Here is a 27,537-nt window from a genome sequence, read left to right on the forward strand (position 1 = left end):
TCGAGCACCCCAACCTTCCGCCAAAATTCAAACCGACCAACCAGGCGGGAGCGGGCGGCCCGTGATTGGTCAATTCAAAAAGGCGCAGTTGAATCAGACTGTCGTGAGAGTGGGTCACGCATCAACACGCCTAGAAAAAATCTTTACAAAGGCAAAGATTGAGGGGTGCCGTGCCGATTGGAGGTGGACACCGGCTCAGCGATCACGATCATGTCCTGGGACACTCTCGTGAGAGCCTTACCCGCCATCATAAGCGCAAGCTGCAACCACAGAAATTAAAGGTACAAGACTACCAGGGAATCGCATCCCTGTTCGAGGGGTAACGTCCGTCCACGTCGAGTATGGACAATACAAGAAAACTCTGCCCATCACCATCGTCGATGGGACCCTGCCAAGCTTGTTGGGACTGGACTGGTTCTGAGCATTGGGCATGGGAGTGACTGGAATCTTCAGAAACGAAGTCGACCTCAAAGACGCACTCGTCAAAGAATTTGGGGCGTTTTCAGAGACTGCCTGGGCAAGTACAGGGACCCCTATTTCTTTTAACTTAGACCCCAAGTTGCCCTATCCGTCTAAAGGCTAGGAGGGTCCCGTTAGCCCTAAAGCCCAGGATTGACCGGGAACTGGACAAGCTAGTAAACCAGGGAATTCTAGTGCCAGTTGACCATGCTAAGTGGGAGACCCCTATAGTCACCCCAGTCAAACCGGACGGGTCGGTCCGGATTTGCGCTGACTACAAGGCAACGCTTAACAAAGCGTTGCAAAGAGTGCTTACCCGTTCGGTGGTACAGCACTTACTGCACTCAATGGGGCAAGGGCAAGTTTTGCCAAGCTAGACTTGGCCCAAGCCTATCAACAGCTGCCCGTAGATAGCAGCACAGCGAGCGCAGACAATTGTGACTCACAGAGGGCTTTTAAGTGTACCCGGTTACAGTTTGGGGTTAGTGTGGCTCCAGGGTTATTTCAGAACCTAATGGAGCGGCTATTGCAGGGACTACCAGGGTGGTACCATACTTTGACGATGTACTGGTATCCGCTGAGAATCTAGAGGAATTAGGGTAAGGCTGCGAAAAGTTTTGGGCATTTTCCGGTCTGCCGGTCTCACAGTTAAACTGAACAAATGCCAGATCGGGGTTGAGTCTGTGGAATTCCTGGGCTACGGATAGACAGGAAGGATTCACCCACTGAGAGCAAGGTACGGGCCATCAGGAAGGCCCCGGTTCCAAAGAACAAAACGGAGTTACAGGCATTCTTAGGTCTGGTCAACTTCTACGCGGTATTCTTAAGGAATAAGGCAACAGTAGCCGAGCCGCTGCATAAATTACTAGCAAAGACGGCTGCATGGTCTTGGGGAAAGGCGGAAGCTAGGGCATTCGAAGGGTAAAGAATCTCCTATCGGTGATAGCCTCCTTATCCAATACAATGGCACGCTGCCATTAGTGTTAAGCTGCGATGCATCTCCCTATGGGGTGGGGGCTGTGCTCAGCCACAGGTTACCAAATGGCACAGAAGCCCCTATTGCATATTACTCCCGAACCATGTCATCAACTGAAAGGAATTATAGCCAGCTTGATAAGGAAGCCTTGGCTATAGTCTCCGGAGTAAAGAAATTCCATGAATATGTATTTGGTCGTGATTTTGAAATCATCACGGACCATAGACCTTTGCTAGGTCTGTTGGCAGGCGACCGCCCAACGCCCGTGGCACTTTCGCCCAGACTGACCCGATGGACTATCTTCCTGGCAGCGTATTCTTACAAATTACTACACCGGCCAGGAAAGGAATTAGGGCATGCAGACGCCCTGAGCAGATGCCCGTTACCAGAGACTATCGAAGACCCCACTCCGGGGATACCAGTTCTGCTAATTGACTCTTTGGACTCTGGCCCAGTCACATCCAAAGAGGTGGCTCGGGCTTCGTATAAGGACATTACAATAAGAACTGTGATTGGTTGGGTACAAAGAGGTTGGCCCCGCTGCGCCGGGCGAGCGTTTTAAAGAGTTTGTAAAAAAACGTGGGGAACTCTCAGCTCAAGGGGGGTGCCTGCTATGGGGGGATCGAGTGGTGATCCCGGAGAAATTGAGGAAAAAGGTATTGGATCTCCTTCACGAAGGCCACCCAGGGATCGTGAGAATGAAGGGTCTAGCGAGAAGCTATGTGTGGTGGCCCTTAATGGACTCGGAAATTGCTGAAGGGTAGGAAATGCCAGGCCTGCCAGGAGTCCAGACCGCTACCCCAACGGCCCCGATTCGGGAATGGGAGAGACCCCAGGGCCCTGGTCTAGGATCCATATCGATTTTGCCGGCCCTTCCACGGCCAAACCTTTCTGGTAGTAGTCGATGCCTACTCCAAATGGCTGGAAATCATTCTCATGAGATCCATGACAGCCGAGGCCGTGATTTCAGTCCCACGGCACCTATTTGTAACCCACGGGTTGCCCGACACGTTAGTCTCCGATAACGGCCCGCAATTCACGGCAACCCAGTTTGAAGGATATTTGGCAGAAGAGGGCATCCGGCATGTCCTCTCGGCGCCTTTCCACCCTGCGACGAATGGCCTTGCAGAACGTTCCGTTCGGGCGCAAAGAAGCATTGTCCAGAATCAGGCCAGGCGACTGGCAAACAAAAATCGATACCTTCCTGGCAGTCCAACACAGAACCCCTGTGTCACAACTGGCAGAAGCCCGCAGAGCTATTAATGGGTCGGAAGCTCAGGTGCCCACTAGACCGCTTAAACCCAAACTACACACCAGACGGGTACAAAGGGACCCAGGGTAAAACAAGAGGCATGGCAGTAGGCGACCTAGTGTGGGCACCCAACTACGGCGAGGGTCCGACCTGGGTAACAGGAAGAGTCCTAGAGATAACAGGACCAAAATCATATCTAGTAGAGATAGAGGATGGCCGGGTATGGAAGTGCCACATAGACCAGATAAGGAAACGTATAACCGATAAATCAGAAACAGACATAACAGGCCCTGACTACCCAACGTTTGAATCTACAGCTGACTCAAACCCGGGGCAAACGCGGGACTTATCTGAGTTCCAGGAGGTCCAGCGACACCAACCGGCCCATCCTGAAGACAGCGGGGACGACTCTACAAATAATCCAGGGCCGGATGGCCTAGAGGAGGAGCTGAGAGGAACAAACAGTCCCTCCGGTCAGCTCGACTCACTCCCAGAAAGTGAATTGCGCAGGTCCGAAAGAGTCAGGAGACGCCCAGTCTACCTGCGTGATTACGTAGAAAAATAAGATGCTAATTTTATGCAAATATTGGTAAAGTGTTTTCTGGGAGGGAAGGAGTGTAATGTATCTTTAAAAGTTTTGGCGGGAAAATAGCACGTTGCTGATTGGTTGAAGCCTCCGGCTAAACTGTATATAAAGAGAGGTTTTTCCCAGCACTGGCTGCTGGGTTCACCATATAGTAAAGAGCTGTTGTCACTATCCTGGTCTCCTGCCTCGTTATTGCCCGAATCTAACAGTTGCTGGCTGAGGAACTCTGGGAGTTGAAGTCCACAGGTCATAAAAGAGCCAAGTTTGCAGACCCCTGCACTAGTGAAATAGATAGAAACCCAAGAACAAAATTGTTAGTTATAGTTACTCACCTAAATTAAGTGATCTAATTTTTACACATGCTGGGAATTGGAATTTACAAATAGGTCACATTTAAATGTACAGCTTTATATGTGCTGGAATTATTTTGTAGGCAAATTGAACCATTTCTGCATCCAATCTGAAATCATGCTCACAATGCTTGAACTCTGTTTTCAGATATGAATTCTCCACAATTATATTTCAGTTTCCATTACCAAGGTTTAGAGTTCAGCCAATCTATCCAATGGAGAGCAGAAAAGCAGGTCTAACAGCAGGAATTTAAGGTGAGTAGAGAGGGCCCTTTAAGAGTGTCGGTCTGACATAATTAAGGGGGGAGGGGAGATTAATGTTTTGAAACAGGAATGTTTAAGCGTGAACTCTAACGGACATTGCATTCCTGATATGATTGACAGCCAGAGACCTGCGGAAGAAGATTACCATGGGACCCCGGGAAGGAGCTGGCATTGGACCAGACCTGATGACCTCTTGGGAAAGAGGAGGGAGTAATAGGGGGGATATAGATTGTTAGCCATATTTTGTCTCTGATTCAACTTAACACTGCTGCTATCCAGATGTACCTAGTAAAAGTACTTTTCTTTATTTGCAAATGAAGTCAAGGTGTATTCTTTCCTAGATATAATCAGAGGCAGCCTGACAGATGGCCTTTCTGCCTCACTTTCCGAGTCAGTTTCTGGCAGGGCCCCGGCTCGGGGGGCGCAGACACAACAACAGGGGTGAAATCCAGCAGGTTCTGACAGGTACTGGAGAACCAATATCAGAAATTTTGAGCAGTTTGGAGAACCGGTAGCAGAAAAATTGAGTCGTTTGGAGAACTGGCAAAACCACCTCTGGCTGGCCCCCGAGTTGGGTGGGAATGGAGATTTTGCAGTATCCTTCCCCTGCCACACCCACCAAGCCACACACACAGAACCGGTAGTATAAAAAAATTGGATTTCACCACTGGAACAGCTTCCACCCTACTGGATTTTGAAAGGCCCTGAAGTTGGGGCTTTTTACCCAAGCCTTTGGCAAGGACCATTGGTACCCCTTTTCTTCCTTTCCCTTGTCCCCCTTAATGTTTGTTTCTTTGCCCATCTTTTGTTTGCTTTGTTTCTTGCACTGTAGCATTGCTGGAAGTCACGTAGCATACACATTTAATAAATTATGAGTGAATTATAATTGAAAGTGTATAATACAAGCAAAATGAGCAAAAGTTGAGAAGTATGGACTATTATTATTATTATTATTATTATTATTATTATTATTATTATTATTTATTCGATTTTTATACCGCCCTTCTCCCGAAGGACTCAGGGCGGTGTACAGCCAAAAATAAAAACAAGCAATGCAATATACAATTTAAAATACAAATTAAAAAACTTATTTTATAATTGGCCTAAAAAACTTTAAAATATATAAAACTAAAACCCCATTAAAATTAATAGTAAATAATTTAAAATCAATAAAATTTAAGCCAGCCCCGCGCGAATGAAAAGATGTGTCTTCAGTTCGCGGCGGAAGGTCCGAAGGTCAGGTATTTGGCGTAAACCCGGGGGAAGCTCGTTCCAGAGTGTGGGAGCCCCCACAGAGAAGGACCTTCCCCTGGGGGCCGCCAGCCGACATTGCTTGGCGGACGGCACCCTGAGAAGTCCCTCTCTGTGAGCGTACGGGTCGGTGGGAGGCATATGGTAACAGCAGGCGGTCCCGTAAGTACCCAGGCCCTAAGCCATGGAGCGCTTTAAAGGTAGTGACCAAAACCTTAAAGTGCACTCGAAGGCCACAGATAGCCAGTGCAGTCTGCGCAGGAGGCGGTGTTATATGGGAGCTACGTAGCTCCTCTATCACCAGCGCAGCTGCATTCTGGACTAACTGAAGCCTCCGAGTGCACCTCAAGGAGCCCCATGTAGAGAGCATTACAATAATCCAGCGAGAGGTAGCAGGCGCATGAGTGACTGTGCACAAGGCATCCCGATCAAGGAAGGCGCAACTGCCGAACCAGGCGAACCTGGTGGAAGGCCCTCCTGGAGCGGCCGTCAAATGATCTTCAAACAACAGCCGTTCATCCAGGAGGACACCTAAGTTCGCACCCTATCCTTTGGGGCCAATAACTCGCCCCCAACAGCCAGCTGCGGCTGCAGCTGACTGAATCGGGGTGCCGGCATCCACCGCCACTCCGTCTTGGAGGGATTAAGCTTGGGCCTGGTTCTCCCCATCCAGGCCCCTACCGCTTCCAAACACTGGGACAGCACTTCAACAGCTTCATTGGGGTGGCCTGGGGTGGAAAAGTACAGCTGGGTGTCATCAGCGTACAGCTGGTATCTCACCCCAAAGCCACTGATGATCTCACCCAACGGCTTCATATAGATGTTGAACAGAAGGGGCGAGAGGATCGACCCCTGCGGCACCCCACAAGTGAGGCACCTCGCAGTCGACCTCTGCCCCCCTGTCAACACCGTCTGCGACCGGTCAGAGAGATAGGAGGAGAACCACCGATACACGGTGCCTCCCACTCCCAATCCCCCCAACCGGCGCAGCAAGATACCATGGTCGATGGTATCAAAAGCCGCTGAGAGGTCTAATAGGACCAGGGCAGAGGAATAACCCCTGTCCCTGTCCCTCCAGAGATCATCCACCAATGCGACCAAAGCTGTCTCCGTGCTGTATCCAGGTCAGAAGCCGGACTGGAACGGGTCTAGATAGATGGCTTCATCCAGGTATTGGGGTAGCTGTCGCGCCACAGCACTCTCTACAACCTTCGCAACAAAGCGAAGGTTGGAGACTGGACGATAATTACCCAAAATAGCTGGGTCCAGGGAGGGCTTCTTGAGGAGGGGTCTCACTAGATTGGACTTCTCCAGCAGAACACTGAGAAAAGCATCAATGTGAGAGAGTAAGTTTATTGATTAAGAGAAATTTCATAATAAAGTGAACAGACTTGAACACTTTATAGGTAAGTCCTCAGTTTATCATTGTTACAATGAATTTCTGTTGCAAAGAGTGGCGGTTGTAAAGCATGATATCACATGATTGCATTGCTTAGCAATGGCAATTCCAGCATTTCTCAGTTGTTAGATAGGGACCAACACCAATCTAAGTCGCTCTGGGTTTGATCCCATCCAGCCCCAAGTCCAAGCCTTGGTTCTGTCATAGTAAGGGGCTATCTCCCCTTCAACCCCCCCCCCCAGTTCTGTATGCTACCCCTTTGGCTGCCCTGCACCCTGCCTTGCATTGGCAAGAAGCCTGTAATGGAATGTGTAGAGCAGGAGTCTACACTCTGGAGACTTCTGGAGGACTTCAACTGCCAGAATTCAGCAAAGCTGGCTGGGTAATTCTGGGAGTTGAAGTCCGCCAGGCTTAAAGTTGCCAAGGTTGGAGTCCCCAGGTGTAGAGGACCTTGTGAACGGAGGGAAAGAGATGCTGCCTGGGAAGGCTCAGACAAGAGAGGGAGGAGCCCACAGTCATTTAACAGTCAAAGAAAGAAACTTAGGAAGGACTCTCCATAATTGATCAAGTGGCTAAAAGTGGTAGCAGGAAGTCTATACCTTCAGACTTGTAAGATTCTGTACAAATACAGCCTTTACAATTGAATAGAATTAGCTCATATATCATGTTGTCCTGCCTAGTTTAACTAGGTGGGCTCACATACCCCAGAATACATGGCTCTGAGGCTACATGGTGTGCTTTGATTCTGGAGCTCCAAGAAGCCCCTGAGCTGCAGAGCAGCCCAAAGCCACAGCCGCCCCTAGCATCTGCAGCTGCCCCAGCCTGGCCAGAAAGTGCGGTGCAGAGTCACAGTCACCCTCATTACCCTGTATTCTGCAGCTCCTGCTGCCCCAACTGACCTTTGCAGTTTTTTTGTTCACTACTGATGTGGTATGCTTGCCTTGTCCATTTGCAAGGAAGCTGATTGTCACACAAGGCCATCTTCCCCAGATATTGCAAGGAAGCCACAACCAATACGCAACCTTGGGAAGAAAGCCTTGTGTAGCCAGCAGCTGCTTCACGAAAGGCCAGGCATGTGTGGCAACCAACAGGAACAAGAAAATGACAAAAACAGCTAAGGTGGCAGAGACCACAGAGTGAAAGGACCAAAAGGGAATAAAAGGGGGAAGAGATAGGTGGGTGGATGTACTTAAAGCACTTTGCAGTTGTGAGTGCAGGCTGCCAAATGCCTGAATTTTAATCATGTGATTGCAGTGGCGCTACAATGGCTGTAACTTTCAATGCTACTGTAACTGCTGAATGTTTGGTTGCAAGTTGAAAGCTACTTTAGTATTAGCAATTGACCAGAGCAGGAGTCTCCAACCTGAGCCACTTTAAGACTTGTGGATTTCAACTCCCAGAATTCCTCAGCCAGCTTTGGAATTCTGGAAGTTGAAGTCCACAAGTCTTAAAGTGGCCAAGGTTGGAGACCCCTGGTCCAGATTCATGTACTTGAGGTAGATAGCCATATTACATTAATACCAAAATTTGAACCAAAGTAAAATTGGAAGTTGGTTCCCATTAATTTGATCACAGTATCATAGGTTGCAAGTAAAACATCTATGAGAACAAATGGAATATGTAGAAAATGGTTTAAAATTGTGCATGGACTAAAATGACAATATGGATGTCATTGGTTGCTTAGTGTAGTTATAGTTAGTATAGTTAATGAGTATATAAGGTGTTGGATTGGAACATGAATGTATTTGTATTCTGTATACAGATGATACATGCTGTTGGCTGAAAATTATTTTAGGAAATATTTGACAGTATGAATCAAAAACATGAATTTTGTTTGAAGGTAAAATAGAGTGTATAATATCTATCTCATAAATGTTTATTAAAGAATGAAAAATCAATGGAGAAAAAAATTAAGATACAAAAATACTGGTAACATTTGGATAGAAAAGTGATTTATGAACATAAATGTTTGTCTGAAAATGGCTCAAGACTGTACTTTTGTCTACTTTGCTCAGTGAAAGGAAGGATTAGACACATCAAAAAGAACGGTAAAAGCATTTGACTAAAGTGAGATCCTTAGTATCTACATGAGAGAATAAAGGAAGGTAAGTCTAGAATAAATAGGCACTGGATGAATAAGGATTGAAGGCAAATGTGAATAATGGGTATGAAAGAAGCGTGCTGTGGTTTGAAAATACAAAGTATGAGGATTAAATCACAAAGGAAAATATATGACACATAAACATGCTAAGGGGAAGACAGAGAAAGAAGTTAGATGGAGTTGATGAAATTCTCACGAAAGAACAGTGACAACGTTAAAAAAACAAAATGTAATGTATGAAGTATTGGTATATTCAAGATTAATTTTTTCTTTCACCTCCTGCCTTTTAATTTTTTTGCTCACTACTGTTCATTTTCTCACTTTATATAACACTTCACCCCGAAAGGCATGTATGTGGACTTTACAGGAAGTTATCAGTAAGTGAGAGCCACTTTGGTGTAGTGGTTTAAGGCATCAGATGGCTGGGAAACAGATCATGAGTTCAAAGCCCACTTTGTGTATCAAGCCAGCTGGATGACCTTAGGTCAGCCCTAGGAAGGAGTTAATGGCAAACCACTTCTGAACTGTTTCTGAGACTCCAACACAACTGAACGGAAGAAAAAAAATCAGTAAATTAATTTGTTCATCAGGAAACTTTTACAGTATATAAATCAACACAGTGCTAAAGGTGCTTTTTCAAGAGGCAACTGGACTTTCTGATTTTTCTTTGAAGACTTTTCGCTTCTCAGAAGCGAAACGTCTTCAAAGAAAAACCAGAAAGTCCAGTTGCCTCTTGAAAAAGCACCTTTGGGACTACCATGACCTGGATAACTGAGAATCTCCATAGATAACTCAATTCTAAGATTTTGGTTAAACAAAAAAAAAATCCTTCATGTCCGTCTAACTATAATTCGCCTTTTAAAAAATCGCAAGTTTCTTGTCCAAACTTTGCATAACGTTGCTCTTCCCGAAAAGGAAGACTATGACGGGTATGCCGTTACGTAATCGAGCTGAAAGCGCATGCGTTTCTCGGGCTACTTCTCGACAGTCCCTTCAATAATACCCTCCTTCCTTGGTCATAGGTCTGTGAACTGAACCCCTCCCCAACCTCTACCAACTGCTCATGCGCCTTCGGCTGCCCAAATTTGGGCACCTGCGTCTCCTCGTAAAGGGCAACGTGCTACCTAAGCGGTACGCGCTGTTACCCCGCCCCTTTCTCCGTGCGCTCTTCCCACTCCCCCAGCCTCTGGAGGCGACGCATGCGCGCAGAGGCTTCTCAGTGCGTGGCGTGCTGTGCGGTGGAGGCGGCTGGGGGCGGGGCGGCTATATATAGTGCGTGGCCGGGGCGGTGGCCTCCCCCTTGTCCCCCGGCCGATGACGGTGCTGTGCGCACAGTGTGTGTGCTCCGGCCTTCCCCGGACACACCAGCTCTGCCGCACCATTTACTACTAGAAGAAAAAAAAAACCTTTAAAAATCCAAAAAAAAATTTAAAATCCGAAAAAAATATTTTAAAAAAATCCCTCGCCTTACTACCCGCCCCCACCTGCAACCGGCCGGTTTGGTATAAAATAACCCGGTGAAGCGAAGCGAAGCGAAGTCCCGGACCCGGCTTAGCCGAGAGGAGACCCGCCCAAACCACCTCCATCCACGCAGCAGCAGCAGCAGGAAGAAGACCCGCCAGCAGCGGTAGCAGCAACAGGACCACCTGCTCCTCCACTCGCCAGCAGCCCCGAGCGCTCGAGCCAGCCGCCAACCGTCGCCAACCGCCGCCGCGGAGCCGTTTGAGTTTAGAACCCGCCGGCCCGTCGCGGCCTCCTCGGCGCTCGCGAATCTACCCAGCCGCCTCTTTCCCCCTCCCCGTCCCCCCGCCAGCATGAACCCCAGCGCTCCCAGCTACCCGATGGCCTCGCTCTACGTGGGCGACCTGCACCCCGATGTCACCGAGGCCATGCTCTACGAGAAGTTCAGCCCCGCCGGGCCCATCCTCTCCATCCGCGTCTGCAGAGACATGATCACCCGGCGCTCGCTAGGCTACGCCTATGTCAACTTCCAGCAGCCCGCCGACGGTGAGGAAGCGAGGGAGGGTCGCGGGGGGGGGCGGGTAGAGGAAAGGGGGTCTTGGGTCCCCCACGCGAGCGTTCCCCGGGATCCACTTTCCCGAGCCGAGCACATGGGGGGGGGAAAGGAGAAGGAGGACGGGAGCGGCAGAGGGGAGGGAGGACACGTGGGGAACGAGACAGCCGAGTTTCGGTCTCCGTGTGGGAAGGAAGGCAGGGAGGGAGGGCTCTTCTTCCCTCGGGGCTCCGGCCAGCCGCCGCCACTGCCTTTCTTTCGCTGTCCCTACGCGAACTCCAGCTTAGCCTCCATTTTTTTACAGTCAGCGCGGTCTCCCTATCTCGGGCCTATCCCTTCCCGCGCCTGCCTCGGGTGGAATCCCCCGCGCTCGGGATAGCAGGCAGGCGGGGGATGGGGGGGGGAAGAGAGAAAGGACGGGGAGGGAGGCCCGCACGTCGATGCCCCCTACTTGGGCTTCCGTTTAAGGGGGAATCGATCACGCCGTTTGCGGGAAACGAGGCGGGAGGGGGAGGAAGGAGGAGGTGTGCGGGAAGGGAGACTTGCCAGCCCTCGTGGCAGGACACCGAAAGTGAAGGGTGAGGCCTTGGCCGTTGAAAGGCCTTTTTCGGCCCTTCACTTCCGCGAAGGGTTACGCAGACTTCGGGATCACGAGGCAGGGCCTTAAAATGTCCCCCGCAAGGGCGTGTCGGGAGCTCGCTTCCGCCGGCGAAGGCGCTGAATCCGGACCGCTGATGAAAGGCAGCCTGGCGGAAATTCCAGTTTAATGATAAGTTTCAAAGTCGTGGAGGCAGAATAAAGGCGGAAGCCAGGCCCTGACCCTGCAGTTACTGAAACCAGTTCTAGGCCGTGTTTAATTCTTTCCTCCTCCTATGGAGTACTTTTTTTTTTTTTTTTTTTTTTTTTGCCCCGTGGGCCTGGAGAGCAGCGATGAGCCGGATTCCCTATATTAAAAATTAAACACGTTCATCTTTTAAACACGGTTTGGAAGCCTACTTTTAAAATCTTTTTGGGCCACGTCTAAAAGAAGATTTTTCTTGATCATGGCTTTTGAAGCCTTTTGACATTTGTGGGGTTTTTTTGTTCAGTTTGCATAAAGCATCTAAAATGTTTCTTTCTAATGACCTACATTAAAGAGTAAAATAGCATTGTTTTCCTCCGAGTTCCCTAGCTTACTGTCTGAGGGACCAGACACTGAGAAAAACTCCTCTGACTTGCCATTGGAGGATATCTAAGGGAAGCCAGCAGAGCTAGACGATATTGATGGAAAGGGGATGGGTGAGCTGTTGTCAAATGAAAGACCACCAGGAGTTGGATTTTATTCCTAAATCCTCTTCAAAGTGATTTTGTTTTTACTTCAAGAGTAGTTGACACACTGAAGCAATAAATATCTGTTGGGCTAAAAATGAGTATGATTTTTCTTATTTCATATTTCATAAACACACCTTAATAAGCGCTTGTGTTTTCCATGACCAGTGAAATGAACCAGTGAAGAATAAATGAGATGAACCAGTGAGGAATAAATGGAATAAAATTGTTTCTTCATTTATTTTGGATTATTTCTTGTGATAGGCATACACAATGCATTAAGGAAAAAAAAATCACATTGCAGATCAGTAAATCTCATAAGGCATGGAAAACTGGTTTCCAATTTACATTGTCTTGCATGAATTGAAAATGGGAGCCACTGTTTTTTAGTCCTGTAAGCTTGGATTGTCCAAGCATGGCAGTATATTGAAGGACAGATTGCGTATGAATTCAGTCAGCAAACAGTAGTCTCTTCATTGAGGCTGTAGGGATTGCCCAGAAATAGGATTATTTCTAATGATCTGTTTCTCAGAAAGTATTATAGAGTTTTTTCCAGCTAACTTCAGTATTTTGCTGAGATGTCTTAGCTGAGGATTCATTTATTCGAGAAAATAATAGGTGTGTTCAGACATCACAGTAAACTGGAATTCAGAATTCTTTAGAATTCTAGCCTGTCTATGAATGAACAATATCTTGGTATATGCTACAGATGCCATTACTTAGTTCTTCTTAAATTATCTAAATAAACCTGAATGTTCAGAGTGTGGGTTAAATTAAGTAAACCCTTAGAATGCTATGCTTTTTTTTCCTAAAAGCCTATAACAGATAAAAACAGCAAATAATGGCTGATGATTCTTATTGGAAAAATAAACTAGAGTTTTGCAGTTAATTGGAACTAGTAAGCAACTGTTGATGTCTGAGGAAATAAAATGAGAACTATGAAGCTACACGCACTAATACATTGTTTATTCCCAATCAAAGCTGGACTGAAAGAAATTTTAGCTTATTGTTACATCAAATTTAGTTAATGTTTAATAACTAATTACCACGGCAGGAAAGCTTTGCATTTTCAATGGCTTTAAAAGTGAAGAATAAAGTTATTTAATTAGGTAATTCTGAAATGCTTTTTTTTCTTTTGTTAGGACATTATTCAGAGAAAATATATGTAAATTCTATACAGACTACAGCATACACAGTTACTTAGGAAAAAACTATTTAGGATTTGCTTAAATGCTTCAGTGAATTTTTTTGAAAATAACTTGCATTTTTTTAAGTTAATAGAATATGTATGCAGCATTATTACTATATTCCTGATTAATGTTATTGAGAGTTCAAACTCTTATAATTTGCTTCATCTTATTAGTACTAGGATTTAAATAAATATTATGGAGGAAAGCATCTGTACCTTTTGTTAGAATAATTTAAATTGATACACTGTGTTTTCTCCTTTTTCACTGACCTCTGCCTCTATTCTTTTCTTTGCCTTCAATGCAAATTTTGTACTAATGCGAAGGGGTTAAGCTACCTCTACTGAATTGGCAACTTCCAGGGTATGTGATCTGCCTTGAAAGCAGCAGGTGGAGCTGTTGTTTCAGAGTTGCATTCTAAAAAAACAAAAACCTGAGGTAGCATATTTAACTAGCAGCACTCCACATTCAGGTTAAGATTAAAAAGCTCTTAAGCTCCTGTTGCAGACCAGGAGTTAGAAATATGGGGCTGTTACCTTAACTTTGCTCTCCTGTTTTCGATCAGAGGACCTACTAACTAGAGCCTGGCTACATTGTTGCCATTTGTGTTGCTGCACTCTGCATTGTTCCTTAAAGGGCAATAAATCTTACTAACACTTTATTCATGGTTGCCTGGTTAAACTTTTTAGCTGCTGATATTGACTACCTGTACCTATAACCAACCTGGCTTTACAAGATTTGTTAGGGATGATAGAAATAGTGGGTATAAAAATACTTTATATGTTTAGCAAATTCTAACACTATTATGTACTAAGCCTATGTAATAGTACATATGGTACATGGCAAATTCTAACACTGGTATGCAATAGTGTATAAATTGATATAGAATGCAAGAGCTGTAGCATTGTTCCTGTAGGTTGTTTTCATGTTCCTGATTGTTTCTAGATGTTACTGTGTAAGGAAACAATTAATAGACTTATGGGGAAAGCTTTTCCAGTTGTTTTTCTTGGTATGTTGTTCTGTGTTGAGCATGGGTTGGTAGGAAGATGCAAACTTGCACAAAAAGACTAGTTTGCCTGAAAATTCATTTTTGAACTTGAGGTAGTGCTTTGAAACTTTAATCCCATTGACTCTGATTCTGTCCCCTTTTTGTTATTGGCTAACATTCAGTGGTATTGCAGAAATTTTGTACTTTCTGGTTCATTGGGCAAGGTTTATTGAGTTGCAGATGAAATAGGAATTTGAAGACATAGCTTTAGCAAAAACGAACCTTAACAGTCTGTGTTACCAGTTTCCGTCATTTACTAGAAAATAACCCTTTTATACTATGGTAATATAGAATTTATTTTACCTTAGTTTGGAAATGCCATGGGGTGATTCCAGTTTTTTATTTCCTAAGAAAATCTATCATACTTCAAGAAATATTTTAGTTATTTTGCTTGTGAGTAGAAATCTACTTTCTTTATTAGTATGGTAGCAAGCCAATAACTGCAAAATGATCTTCCATCTTTTAAAAACTGCTTGTGACACAGGTTGGTTATATGCTTATTGCAATTTGTAGTATAACAATATAATATACCATATTCATTAACCACCTAATTTTTTTTTAAATTTCAAGCTTAAGAAGTAAATATTACTAGCTGGGGTTTTTTTTAAGTTTAAAATATAATTTTGTTAGTACAAAATATGACATAGTCTTCCACTTTCAAATGTGTAGTTTGCATCTGCTAAACTGTCAACTTTTCCTTTGCTGCTTCCATAATTTTCAGATGAATGAGTAGTCTAATCATTCTTTGGAGATCAGGAAGCAAACAACAAAGTTGAAGTTATAAACAATGACATTCTATTAGGATTAAAACAATCCTTTTGTTTTACAGCTGAACGAGCTTTAGATACCATGAATTTTGACGTCATTAAAGGCAAGCCAGTCCGTATCATGTGGTCTCAACGTGATCCATCTCTTCGAAAAAGTGGTGTTGGCAACATTTTCATTAAAAACTTGGATAAATCAATTGATAATAAAGCTTTGTATGATACATTTTCAGCTTTCGGAAACATCCTCTCTTGTAAGGTGAGTGGAAGGAAAGCAAAAAATGGGGAAATGCTTCAGATTGGAATTAACATGATTAGGTTCAGTTGATCTCACAAGCATTCCAATACTTTCACAGGTTGTGTGTGATGAGAATGGCTCCAAAGGCTATGGGTTTGTACATTTTGAAACACAAGAAGCTGCAGAAAGAGCTATTGAAAAAATGAACGGAATGCTGCTTAACGATCGTAAAGTGTGAGTACAAAAGTATTTTTCTTTGAGCTTTTAAAAGTTAAATTATGTTTAGAGAAATCTCATTTTACAGAAATCTAAATCAGACACCCTTGTTCCAATGTTGATTTATCTTATTAGAAATATATATCTATATATATATCTAAATATATATATATAGATAGATATATATAGATATAGATATATAAATATATATATAAATATATATCCAGGGGGGGAAAAGAGGGAAAACTTATGTACAGGAACTGTGAGAGACATAACATGTCACAATCAGGAGTCATCATACCACAGTGCTATGCTTCCCTGGATGGGAAAGCACAGCGGGGTAATATAATTACTCCATTCTGAGAAGTCTGTTGTAAGACAGGGCTAGACAAGCTTAGTACTCTGCTATTTACCTGAAGGTGTACTGCAGTGTACTATGGCAGCTGCCCGCATGCAGGAAAATGACACAACGTATGGGTGAGCACCTCAGGGATTGATCATAAAGAGTATTCCTTTAGACATAGTCATGTAATGAGCATTTTCAAAATACCTAAGTAGCTTCTTGTCTTGCCTTTAAAAACTAGATTTGTTGGAAGGTTTAAATCACGCAAAGAACGGGAAGCAGAGCTTGGAGCTCGCGCTAAGGAGTTCACTAATGTTTACATCAAGAATTTTGGAGAAGACATGGATGATGAGAGACTGAAAGAACTCTTTGGCAAGTTTGGTAATGTCTTGATCTTTTCATGTATATAAAAACGAGAAGAGTTGGTATCTTACTATAATATTTCTACCCAACTGCAACTCCCTAATGTTAGCTTATATTTATTAGGTTTGCATGCTGCCCATCTCATTAAAAACACTAACACAATAAATGATAATGATAATTCATAATTGAAAGATGGGGAAAGGGAGCACGAAATACACAGGGAGAGGTGAGTTCTTATTCCAATAGCCATCTCTAGAGGGTGTACTCCCTTTGGAGCCCAAGGCCAACTGACTGATCCAGGTCTTCAGGCCCTTATAGAAGGTTGGGGACGATGTGGATCTCATCTTGGTGGATACGATATTCCAAAGGGCAGGAGGCACGACAGAAAGGGCTCTTCTGGACCCAACCAGCAAAAATTCCTTGACCAACAGCCTCACAATATACCCTTTCTCCCAGCATGGGTAGAATGGGCCAATCCCATTGGGTTGAGACGATTCCTCAGCCTGGGCCCATGCTAAGGAAGGGCTTTAAAGGTGATAACGATCACCTTAAATTGTATCCGGAAGGAAACCAGCAGCCAACGCAACTCATAAAACTGGTGTAACATGGGCTAACCTAAAAGCCCCAAGAACTGCCTGTGCCACTTGTAACTTCCGAATATACGTCAAGAGTAGCCTCATGTAGAACGCATTGCGATAGTCCAGCTTTTAACTGGAGATAGCAATAACTAAACTAGTAATATTCTGCATAAGAATTAAACAATGTGATTTTGTGGTCACTGTTTTTAATTCATTATTTATTTACTGTATTGCCTTTCCATTAAAGACCATTGATGAAAGGCTGATAATGATAAAAAGAATAAAGTACCATAATTACTTCAACATACCATATATATTCACAGCTAAACTGACAGTTGAATTATTAACCAAAATACCATGGAAAATATATCATTCACGGATAAGCTAACTCATATTTTTCATGGTATTTTTGTCAAAAACTCAAGGATCTTCTTGATGGGCTTATGCTTGAGTACACACAGTACGTTTAACTTGTTATAACACCTATAATTCTCAGATTATCCCACGAGTATATAAATAAACCTATGTCAAAATATCATTAGTATTTGCTGCCATAAACAGTAGAAATATAGCTGTAAAGGTGGGTCCAGACTGATTGCAGGTCTTGATTAGTTTAAATGTTAAAATTGTACCTAATGAACGCTTACTTTCAGAGGAACCCAGAATTGTTTACTCACAGTTTTACACTCTGTTTCTGACTTAACTTCTTTAAAACACATGCCTGATGTGCTATTAAATAGCACTTTTAACATTGGACACAATATGTAAGCAACATAGTCTTCCCCAACTGTACCATTGATGTCCTGACTGGGGATGCTTGGATTTTAATTTGGAGGGCAGTAGATAGGGGAAGGGCTTTCCAGAATAAAAAATATGTTCAGTCCAAAAATATGTTCAGTAGTCATTTTTTTACGGTTACTGTAATGTCTAAGAAATCTAAGGAAGACAAAATGGGTTTATTGTTGGTCTTTCTGATGCTCTCCCATCTGAAAGAATCTTTGTAAACTATGGCACAGATTTTCTCTGAATATGGGTAAATGACAAATATATGTAACAAATTTTGTATGCTTTATAGGACCTGCCTTGAGTGTGAAAGTTATGACTGATGAAAGTGGAAAATCCAAAGGCTTTGGCTTTGTCAGTTTTGAAAGACATGAGGATGCCCAAAAAGTAAGCCTGTATATGATTGTGTGCAAACTGGAATATTGTGGCTACCAATTTAACTTTGGGATCTTTCTTGTTTTTGTTGATACACATCACACTATGTTAAGTCTGGTCTGTGCTTTTTGCAGTATTGATTTCATATTATCAAATCTTTTATAACAATTCTTTATGCTTTGAGTATAACACATTTTATATTGAGTTACAGCAGTTTAAAGTATTTTTTTATTTATAAAGGCTGTAGATGAGATGAATGGAAAGGAACTCAATGGGAAGCAAATATATGTTGGACGAGCTCAGAAAAAAGTTGAAAGACAAACAGAGCTTAAACGCAAATTTGAACAAATGAAGCAGGATAGGATTACAAGATACCAGGTAAAATGTCACTTTGATAGTTAACATTTTTGCTGAATTTTTACATTCTTTACAGTTTATGACATTCTTTTTTTCTTTCCCGAAGGGTGTAAATCTATATGTGAAAAATTTAGATGATGGAATTGATGATGAACGTCTGCGCAAAGAATTTTCACCATTTGGCACAATAACTAGCGCAAAGGTAAACAACTCAGTTGGAGTTGGAAAATTGCTTACCTGTCATGTTATCAGTCCAGTCAGTAGGCTACATGGAAGGACCGCATAGTTCAAGTGTAGCCATCTGTATTATCAGGGTTTAGTCATCAGTAGAAGTGCAAATGTTTACAGTCTATAGCAGGGGTGTCAAACTCAAGGCCCAGGGGGTTGGATCTGGCGCACAGGGTACTTAGATCTGGCCTGTGGGGTTGCCCTGGAAACAGTGAAGAATCGCCCGCAGTGCTTCTGCCAGCAAAAAGGGGTTCTTAAGCTCTGTTTTTGACTGCTACGTCGTCCTGCAACCCTCTGCCAATGAAAACAGCTCAGAAGGGTCACCCGAGCTCCTGTTTTCACTGGCAGAGGGTTGCAGGATGCCGTGGCAGCCGAAAATGGGGCTCGGGGGCCCCTTTTTGCTGGAAGAGCGCTCAGGCCACCACAGGCGCCCCTTACAGGAGTGACATCAAGCTGGCCATGTCCACCCTGGCCACACGCCCCCCCCCCCCCCGGCCTCTCCGAGGTCAAACACAACCCTGATGCCGGCCCTCAATGAAATAAGAATTTGACACCCCTGGTCTATTCAGATAAACAGTGTGATGCAGTGCTCAGATAGAGTGTTTTAAAGCTTGTGTGTTTCTTTTGATAGGTCATGATGGAAGGAGGTCGCAGTAAAGGATTTGGCTTTGTCTGCTTTTCTTCACCGGAAGAAGCAACCAAAGCAGTAACAGAAATGAATGGTAGAATTGTGGCCACCAAACCACTATACGTGGCTTTAGCTCAACGTAAAGAGGAACGCCAGGCTCACCTCACCAACCAATATATGCAGAGAATGGCAAGCGTGAGAGCAGTGCCCAATCCTGTCATCAATCCTTACCAACCAGCACCTCCTTCAGGTTATTTCATGGCAGCTATCCCGCAGGTATGATTTGAACCTCTTCCTATTAAACTTAAATTCATTATTCATATATATATATTATCATACTGGCTTGAGCTCTTGAAGGAAAGCCAGAATCTGAATCAACTATTCTTTTTTTCCTCAACAGACACAAAACCGTGCAGCCTACTATCCTACTAGCCAGATTACTCAACTTAGACCAAGTCCTCGCTGGGCTGCTCAGGGTGCCAGACCTCATCGTAAGTGACTTGGTTTTCTTATAAAATTTATTTATTTGTATTTGTCTAATTTAGATACTTCCCATCTCACAGAGTGATTTTGGCGATGTACAATTAAAACAAGAAACCCTAATCTTAACCCTAAAGACTGAATAAAAATGTAATCAGTAAAACAGCCAGATAAAAACAAGAACAGAATAAGTTAAAAGGTGGGAGGAGGGCTTTCAAGGTGCCAACCACCCCAAGGGTTGCATGCTGCTCAGTGAGTTCTAGGCAAGTTGGCAGGTCTTCAAGCTCTTTCAGAAGCCCAGGAAAGTGGAGGGGGCGCTCACCTCTGGAGGGAGAGTATTCCAGAGGGTGGGAGCCACGGCAAAGAATGCCTGGACTCTGCCAGGTGAACTGTGGGCTTATTTTTATTACTTGCTAAAATACATGCTTAAATTATCTTAAAAGCAGCTTTCCAGAATATGCCAGGTGCCATCCGCCCTACAGCTCCCAGACCACCATTTAGTACCATGAGGCCAGCTTCACAAGTTACACGAGTCATGTCAACACAGCGTGTTGGTGAGTTCTGAAGGGTTTTTTACTTCAATTTTTAAACAAGGCAAGTTGGAAGCATTGGCAGTAAGGATAGAAAAATACGAAGAAGGATAGTGAGATAGTGTAACTAGTTTTCTTTAATTCCCCTTTTTTGTCATTTATGTTATGCATAATGTTGTTATACCAAAAGGGGATTGCATGATGGATATGTATATACTCTAATTACATTTACATCAGGGTAATTCATGAAACATGCAGTTCAGTTGTGCTTTCAAGTTTGAATGTCATATATTTTTTAAAACACTTAAGCAAAAATTGTGCAAGCAGACTTATTGTAGTAAGTTGAAAAGTGTTGTCTCTTAGCTTGAAATCATTTTCTTTTCAGCAAACACATCAACACAGACCATGGGTCCACGTCCAGCAGCAGCAGCTGCTGCAGCCACTCCAGCTGTACGCACTGTCCCACAGTATAAGTATGCTGCGGGAGTTCGCAATCCTCAGCAGCATCTTAACACACAGCCTCAGGTTGCTATGCAGCAGGTAAGCATGAAAACCATGGGACATCCTTAAAAGTTGGGGTAACAGCTGGAACCTAGGCATAGTTAGAAATATCTAAAAAGCATTAAAATAAATTGTGAAAGCAGGCTTTGGATGGATTTTCTAGTCAAGATTTCTTTATTACTCAAGAAAAGGATGAACTTGCTGGCCATATAGTAAAATTATGTTGTCAGTAAGCACATTTGTATCTCCAAGTAGAGTCTGTTATACACTGGTGCAGGGCAGTCAAACTCCTGGCCCATGGGCTGGATGTCTGGTTTAGCGAAGGGGAAAAAGTCCCAATACGTCACATGACATTGCCGTGATGGCATGAGTTTAACACCCCTGCTCTACTGAATTATTTGCTATTCAGATGCAGCATTCTGCTCTTTGTGGTATTCCAATCTGAGTGATTGAATGAGAGTAATGCAGTTTTAATCAGCATAGTATTTGATGTAAAATCATCGAACAAATTAGTTAACTTATTCAATGTCTTGAAATTCTAGCCTGCTGTCCATGTACAAGGTCAGGAACCATTGACTGCTTCCATGTTGGCTTCTGCCCCTCCACAAGAACAAAAGCAGATGTTGGGTAAGTTGCTATTAAAATCATGTGAACATGGGGAGAGTGGAAAAACAGGTTTTGGTCTGTCATGCTGAGAGCATGGAAGGAAAGTTACAGCAATATATTTGAACTGACTGCAGAAGAAAGATAACAGCTGGTGGCACCGCCTATTTATCAGTGCTCCTGTCCACTTGCACAGTTTTTCTTATTGCATTATCTAAAGGCAAGGAATGAAATTACATTTCTGTAAGCAGAAGTCTTCTATGCAAGGCATGCACTTTGGATTCAGTCCTCAGATGTCCCAGAAGATGGGTCCCGCATCCCTTCTGACATTCTTTTTTATTCTTTGTTGACATTATTTAAATTTCCACTATTACAAATCGAGTTGACTCAGCTGAAAGTTACATAGAGGAAAGAGAATGTTCAAGTGTTAGATGGAAGAAGCTAGTTACAGAGTTACAGGATCAAGGAGAATATCAAGAGAAGCAATTTCTTAATCCAAATCATTTTATTGATAATGGCATTAGCTGTCCAAAATTGCAGTCTTAAGATCCTACTGCTATGAGCACCTTTGAGTTTATTCTCTTAACTAGCTTGTTCTGTCAAAAGAAAAAATTAATTTTTGTAGTAGTGGAACAGAACTAAAGAAATAGTTCCATTTAGGATAGATACACAGATCATGCAGTCTTGTAAATTCACGAATTATGAATTGTTTTCTAGGAGAACGTCTGTTCCCTCTTATCCAAGCCATGCATCCTACTTTGGCGGGTAAAATAACTGGTATGTTGCTAGAAATTGACAACTCAGAACTTCTCCACATGCTTGAGTCTCCTGAGTCTCTTCGTTCGAAGGTAGGCAGATTCTTCAGTTTGTGGTTTGTTTGTTTGTTCGTTTGTTTGTTTGTTTTGGAATCCAGCCTATTTTCCTAGTAGTAATAGTAGTAATCCAGTTTTCCCCTTAACTAGGTTGATGAAGCTGTAGCCGTACTGCAAGCCCATCAAGCTAAAGAAGCTGCTCAGAAAGCAGTTAACAATCCAGCAGGAGTTCCAAGTGTCTAATGTAAGTATTCATGAGAATAGGCTTCATATGGGAAATAAATTAGAGTTGCATTTCATTGCAGGAAATAGGCTTTGCACATCATAATTGGCTGTTAACTTTTATCCAGTATACTCGAAGTCCAGTTAGAACCTTGTTGCTTGGCAAGTGATAGATTATTACTGGAAATCAACTATCTCTGAGATTTGTATTCAACCGGCATTGGTTTTTGGCTCAAAACAAGATTTATCAGTGATAGATAAAAGGCCAGAGATGTTGCGGCCTTAATTCTGTCGGAATTGAGAAGTATATGTATGAAATCTGTAGGCTGGCAAGATTAATTTAGAAAACCGTATTCAGACATTCAGAAAGCCAATGGCATCTATCTAGCTTCCAGTCATTGTTAATGGAAATATTTAACTAATATGGCCAGATGCCTTTCTACTTTAATTTTTGTTCATGATGAGATGGTAGCAGCCAGTGAGCTTCGCAATTCTCCCATCACATGTTTGCTTTAGTGGCCATTTCACTTCCACTTTGAAGAACGGATTTATTAAGAGGCTATAGAATGCTTTTGAGACTTAGAAATAATGCGCTAACAGTGAAATGGGCCTCAAGATAATGTATTTCTTCGTTCTTATATTTTTTTATTACAGAAGACCCAGGACTACGTATTATTATATCGCTTCACCGAAGAAAAAAATCTAAACATGGAAAAACTACTAAATATTGAGAAAAACATTGCAAAATATAAAATAAATAAAAAAAGGAAAGGAAACTTTGAAGCTTATGTACACAACAAATGCCAGGACTAGCAAAACTGCTAGTCCTAGATTACCTATTGATTTAAAATCCAAAAAAAAAATAGCAAAAGTTAAAAAACAAATTAATGTTTTATAAACCCGGGGAAAAGAATTTTCAGCACAGTACAAAAAATTTAAAGCATTCCTTTCTTTAATTTTGTAATTTACTGTGGAAAAGCTCAGAATATCACTACTGTTGTAGTTAGCAGTAAGGATTGATAGCTGAGCAAAGAACCATAATTTGGATTAAAATTCTTGCTTTAATAAAAATTCCTTAAACATTGGCATTTTGATTTTTTTTTCTTCTTTTAATGACTTTGTCAAACAATAGTTTGAATTTATAAAGTCCTATACTACAAGTTCAGATAATTTTATACTACACTATTAACAGGTTGATTATAAATTTGAAAATTGACTATAAAAGCTAGTTTTGTTCTTAATAATTCTGAATTCTGAAAGAAAACAGTTGGTTTATTCAGGTTATTAACTAAAACTGGATACTCATTGGCTATTTTTAGTTTAATTAATTTCAGTAATAAGATTCTTAGGGATACACTGAAATGTAATATAAATTGGTTTAAATCAATCCCTTATTGCTATTTTAAAAAGCTATTACATTTGGGAATCAAAATAGATTCAGAATGTTCATAATGACAGCAGACCTGATAGAACAGGTTGATAAATTAGAGCAAATATTGACAATGACATTGCCTGAATTAAATGAGGTAACATTCAAATATTTGTAAGAAGTAAGAGTAAGGGAGTAAATTGAACCGGATGCACTGGTTCTTTTTGCAAATCAATATTTTCCCATTGTTACATGGTTTAATCAAGCTGGGATTAAATAATTACTGTTGTATAAAAGCAAAGTAATGGAACACAGGACACCAAAAGCAGTTGTTTGGTACTCATTTGTGAGCATCAGGCTATGCTATCCTGTCTTTGTAGTTAGGATAAATGGTATTTATTTGATAATCTCTGCTGCAGCATGACATTAAGACTCGGAATTCTTATGGAAATGGATATACACTGTTAGGTTAGGCATAGACTTGTAGGTAGCGTCCCTTCAGTTTTTCTATTTACAGTATATATGCCTATGCTACCAGGTGGAGGTGGTGTCCTGAAAATATTTGAGAAATAAGAAATATAAATAATCACGTGGGATCCATTCTGTTACTGGCTTGGTTCACCTGTCATCAGTTCTTCTCCCTATGTGACCAGTCCATTTCCATTTCAATTCTTTTACTCTCTTGATGATATTGTACACTTTCGTTTGATCTCTAATCCATGTGCAGGTCTTTCTATTTTGCCTTGTAATGCCGAATATGTATCTTTCCATGGCTCTTTGCGCCACTCTTAGCTTTTGTATCAATTGTGAGGTTAGTGTCCATGTTTCACTGGCATATGTTAGAGCAGGTAGGACACACTTATCGAAAACCTTTTTCTTCAGGCATAAGGGGAGGAGGTTCTTGAAAATTATGCTTAGCTGGCCGAATACCTGCCAATCACATTTAACACACTATTCAATTTCCATTATTGTATCACCTTCCATTGAATAAATGTAAAACAAAAAAAAAACCTTGGCAATTTTAAGACTTGTGGACTTCGGCTGAAGAACTCTGGGAGTTGAAGTCCACAAGTCTTGGAGACCCCTGGAGTAGACCACTACATGGATCCCACTTGATAAAAAGCGTCCATAAAACAAGCGATTTAAGATAGATTGACATCAAATATTGTGGGTCCAATTAGTAAAAGCCCAGGACCATATTGGTTGGAAACATGCAGAAAAAGCCTTCATCCTGCAGTGGATAGATACTGACTAAAATGATGATGATATAAATAGGTATTAGCTTATAACTGACCATTCAAATCTTAAGTTGTGCAATTTTAGCATATTGTACAAACTTGTAGCCTTGAAAAGACAAAGTCCTGCCTGGACAAGGAGGAAAGAGAACTGCTTACATTCTTCTGGATGTGCTTACTTTGGATTGGCTGAACTCATCCAAAGTTTGTGATGACTCCAAATGCGAAGCATGGAGCGAAAGAATAGCTGACGTTTTACCGATGCTTACACGTTCTGTAATGTGTTAGGAAGACGCAGTAAATTGAGAAATCTTTTGAACTGTGCTCCACCTTTTTGAGCATAACACACCACCATAAGCATTCATTGTTTCTCCAAGCTTATTTCTGGGATCAAATTTTCCAGGGTGTGACTGATGGGATTGGGGTCAGGAAACTAACTACAAAAATTGGAAAATAGATGAAAACATGTATAGAAATCTTAGATTAATGTTAAAACCTCTAGCTCTGGTACCTTACCAGAACATTCCATGTTGCTATCATTCCAAGAACTTTCAAACTGATCTAACAAGTTCTGGTTGCAATCGTGTTTAGGAAAGAAAAGCTTTCCAACAAAAATCCCTTGGGTATCTAAAGGCAGTGTTTCTTTTCACAAATGAATAGGTGGCCACAAGCTTCTGTTGCTGGAGTCTCCAAAACAGGCTCTTACGTGGCTTCATTAATCTCCAAGAAGATAATGCTCTTCCAAGAAATAATATTTGGCATTGAATTGATGACAGTGACAGATTGTGTCATACGGAGCCTTTGTTTTGACCAAGTTCAAGTGCTACCTGCTTCATCATGTTCTAATCGCTCCAAATAGCTTATCCTGATTAATGCTGTTATTGACCATACTTCTTGTCAGTCCTATTTTCAATTATACTATATTGGCCACCTAAACTCAACCTGCTATTGTCGGTATCAAATGAATCCTTTTGTGTAAGCAAAAACCAGTAACAATATCCTACCAAATTAAAAACATCTAGATTAATGGTACAGTAAAACAATAACAAAAATAAATTTATAGATTCCTATTAGGGAGTTGATGTTAAACGTTGCTCACTATATTGTCATTAAATTTATAGATTCCTATTAGGGAGTTGATGTTAAACATTGCTCACTATATTGTCATAAAATGTAGCTATCTTACAAGCAGTAAGTTGGACTTAGAAACTTTGCCAAAAGGAATAAAATAAGCTTATACAAATTCCTATTTAAAAAAAATAGCAAGACACACTTAAATACTTTAGATAGCAAGCTTCAGCTGGAGGTTAAAGATAAGTCAAGCATAAATCTCCATCTTGGGTAAACTGACCTCCAGCCTCAAAGATGTTATAGACACAGTTGGGAATATGAAAAGGAAAATACAGTGTTTCTTGAGGATAATAGATGATCTTAAGTGAGCTTCATATAAAAATTGGAGCCAGTAACTTAGCATCAAATAATTTGATGACTCAAGAATGAAATCACTTTCTTTTAAACAGAAAAATCCAAATCACTTTACTGCAAATTTACCTGATGTCCTCTTATCTCATCCAGGAAATACGAACACCATGTGGTTGAAAGCACTTGATAAGCTCAATGTTGCTGTGTGTCTGCTGTCAATGTTGCTCAGTACTGACAATTACTTTATCTCCTAATCATTAGAAACAATATTGCAGTGGTCTTGAGGCTGTTTGGTGTCTGGGATAAGGTACCGTTTTCATAAAACAAAACTAGCACTGATGATGTTACCTACTTTGGTAATGAAACGTCTGTCTGCAAGGAAACAAGCTCAGAGCACTAAGGGCCCTACAGGGAAAACTTTCTCAAGCTATTTAGGAAGATCAGAAACTGGAAAATACAAAGACTTACAGGTATTATGTAAAAGATGGAAGCAAAGAGGCTACTGAACAGCCCTACTTCGATCGCTTTCTACTTTGATCGCTTTCTGAGTTGGGATACAATTTAAGTTACCTCAATGGGTTGCATCTTATTTGGAATCTTAACTCTCATATGGAACTTATATATGTCTTTGGTTATTCGGGTTTTCTCCCATCATATGCGAAGTTGAAACCAGCCTGACCAAAATCAACCCTGATGAATCAGACTCGAAATCACCAACATCCTCTGCACCAGCAAGCCACCCAAGAGCAACTTACTCAAAGAGGAACAGACAGCATATATATGTCTTTGGTTATTCGGGTTTTCTCCCATCATATGCGAAGTTGAAACCAGCCTGACCAAAATCAACCCTAACAGAATCAGACTCGAAATCACCAAAATCCTCTGCACCAGCAAGCCACCCAAGAGCAACTTACTCAAAGAGGAACAGACAGCACTACTTAACCTGAAATAAGACACCACCATAATAATCCTACCAGCAGACAAGGGCAACGCCACGGTGGTTATGAACACATCAGACTACCAAACCAAATTAACCAACCTACTCCAAGACTCCACATACAAACCCATAAACACAGATCCCACCACCTACCTAGAAAAAACTACTAGATCCAGAATAAAAGCCTCCCCCATCAGCGAAGAAATCCAGCAAAGAATAATTCCCAGAGAGAAATCATCCAGATGCCCTAAGCTCTATGGTCTCCCCAAGATACACAAAGAAGGAACCCCACTTAGACCCATAGTCAGCTCCATAGGCTCACCTCTACAAAACCTAGCCAAATTTCTCGCCAAACAAC

At 42.2% G+C, this 27,537-nt stretch overlaps 1 protein-coding gene across 4 annotated transcripts; it reads left to right on the top strand.

Annotated features, from left to right (window-relative positions):
* Window positions 1–9,926: 9,926 nt before the first annotated feature.
* PABPC1 (poly(A) binding protein cytoplasmic 1) lies at window positions 9,927–23,301 on the top strand. 4 transcript variants are annotated; one of them, XM_058176955.1, is made up of 15 exons: window positions 9,927–10,645; window positions 15,025–15,218; window positions 15,316–15,431; window positions 15,998–16,137; window positions 17,773–17,867; window positions 18,096–18,233; window positions 18,319–18,414; window positions 19,072–19,344; window positions 19,469–19,559; window positions 19,992–20,102; window positions 20,464–20,618; window positions 21,122–21,206; window positions 21,900–22,030; window positions 22,145–22,238; window positions 22,871–23,301. In XM_058176955.1, exons 1-14 carry the CDS (start codon window positions 10,453–10,455, stop codon window positions 22,235–22,237), a joined length of 1,911 nt encoding a protein of 636 aa, XP_058032938.1. In that variant the 5' UTR covers window positions 9,927–10,452; the 3' UTR covers window position 22,238; window positions 22,871–23,301. The 4 variants fall into 4 exon arrangements, with proteins under 4 accessions (XP_058032938.1, XP_058032939.1, XP_058032940.1 ...); XM_058176956.1 differs by having other exon boundaries at window positions 19,995–20,102; XM_058176957.1 differs by having other exon boundaries at window positions 15,998–16,128.
* The last annotated feature ends 4,236 nt before the right edge of the window (window positions 23,302–27,537 follow it).

This window comes from Ahaetulla prasina, chromosome 3 (assembly GCF_028640845.1).
Source record: "Ahaetulla prasina isolate Xishuangbanna chromosome 3, ASM2864084v1, whole genome shotgun sequence".
Classification (NCBI taxonomy): Eukaryota; Metazoa; Chordata; class Lepidosauria; order Squamata; family Colubridae; genus Ahaetulla; species Ahaetulla prasina.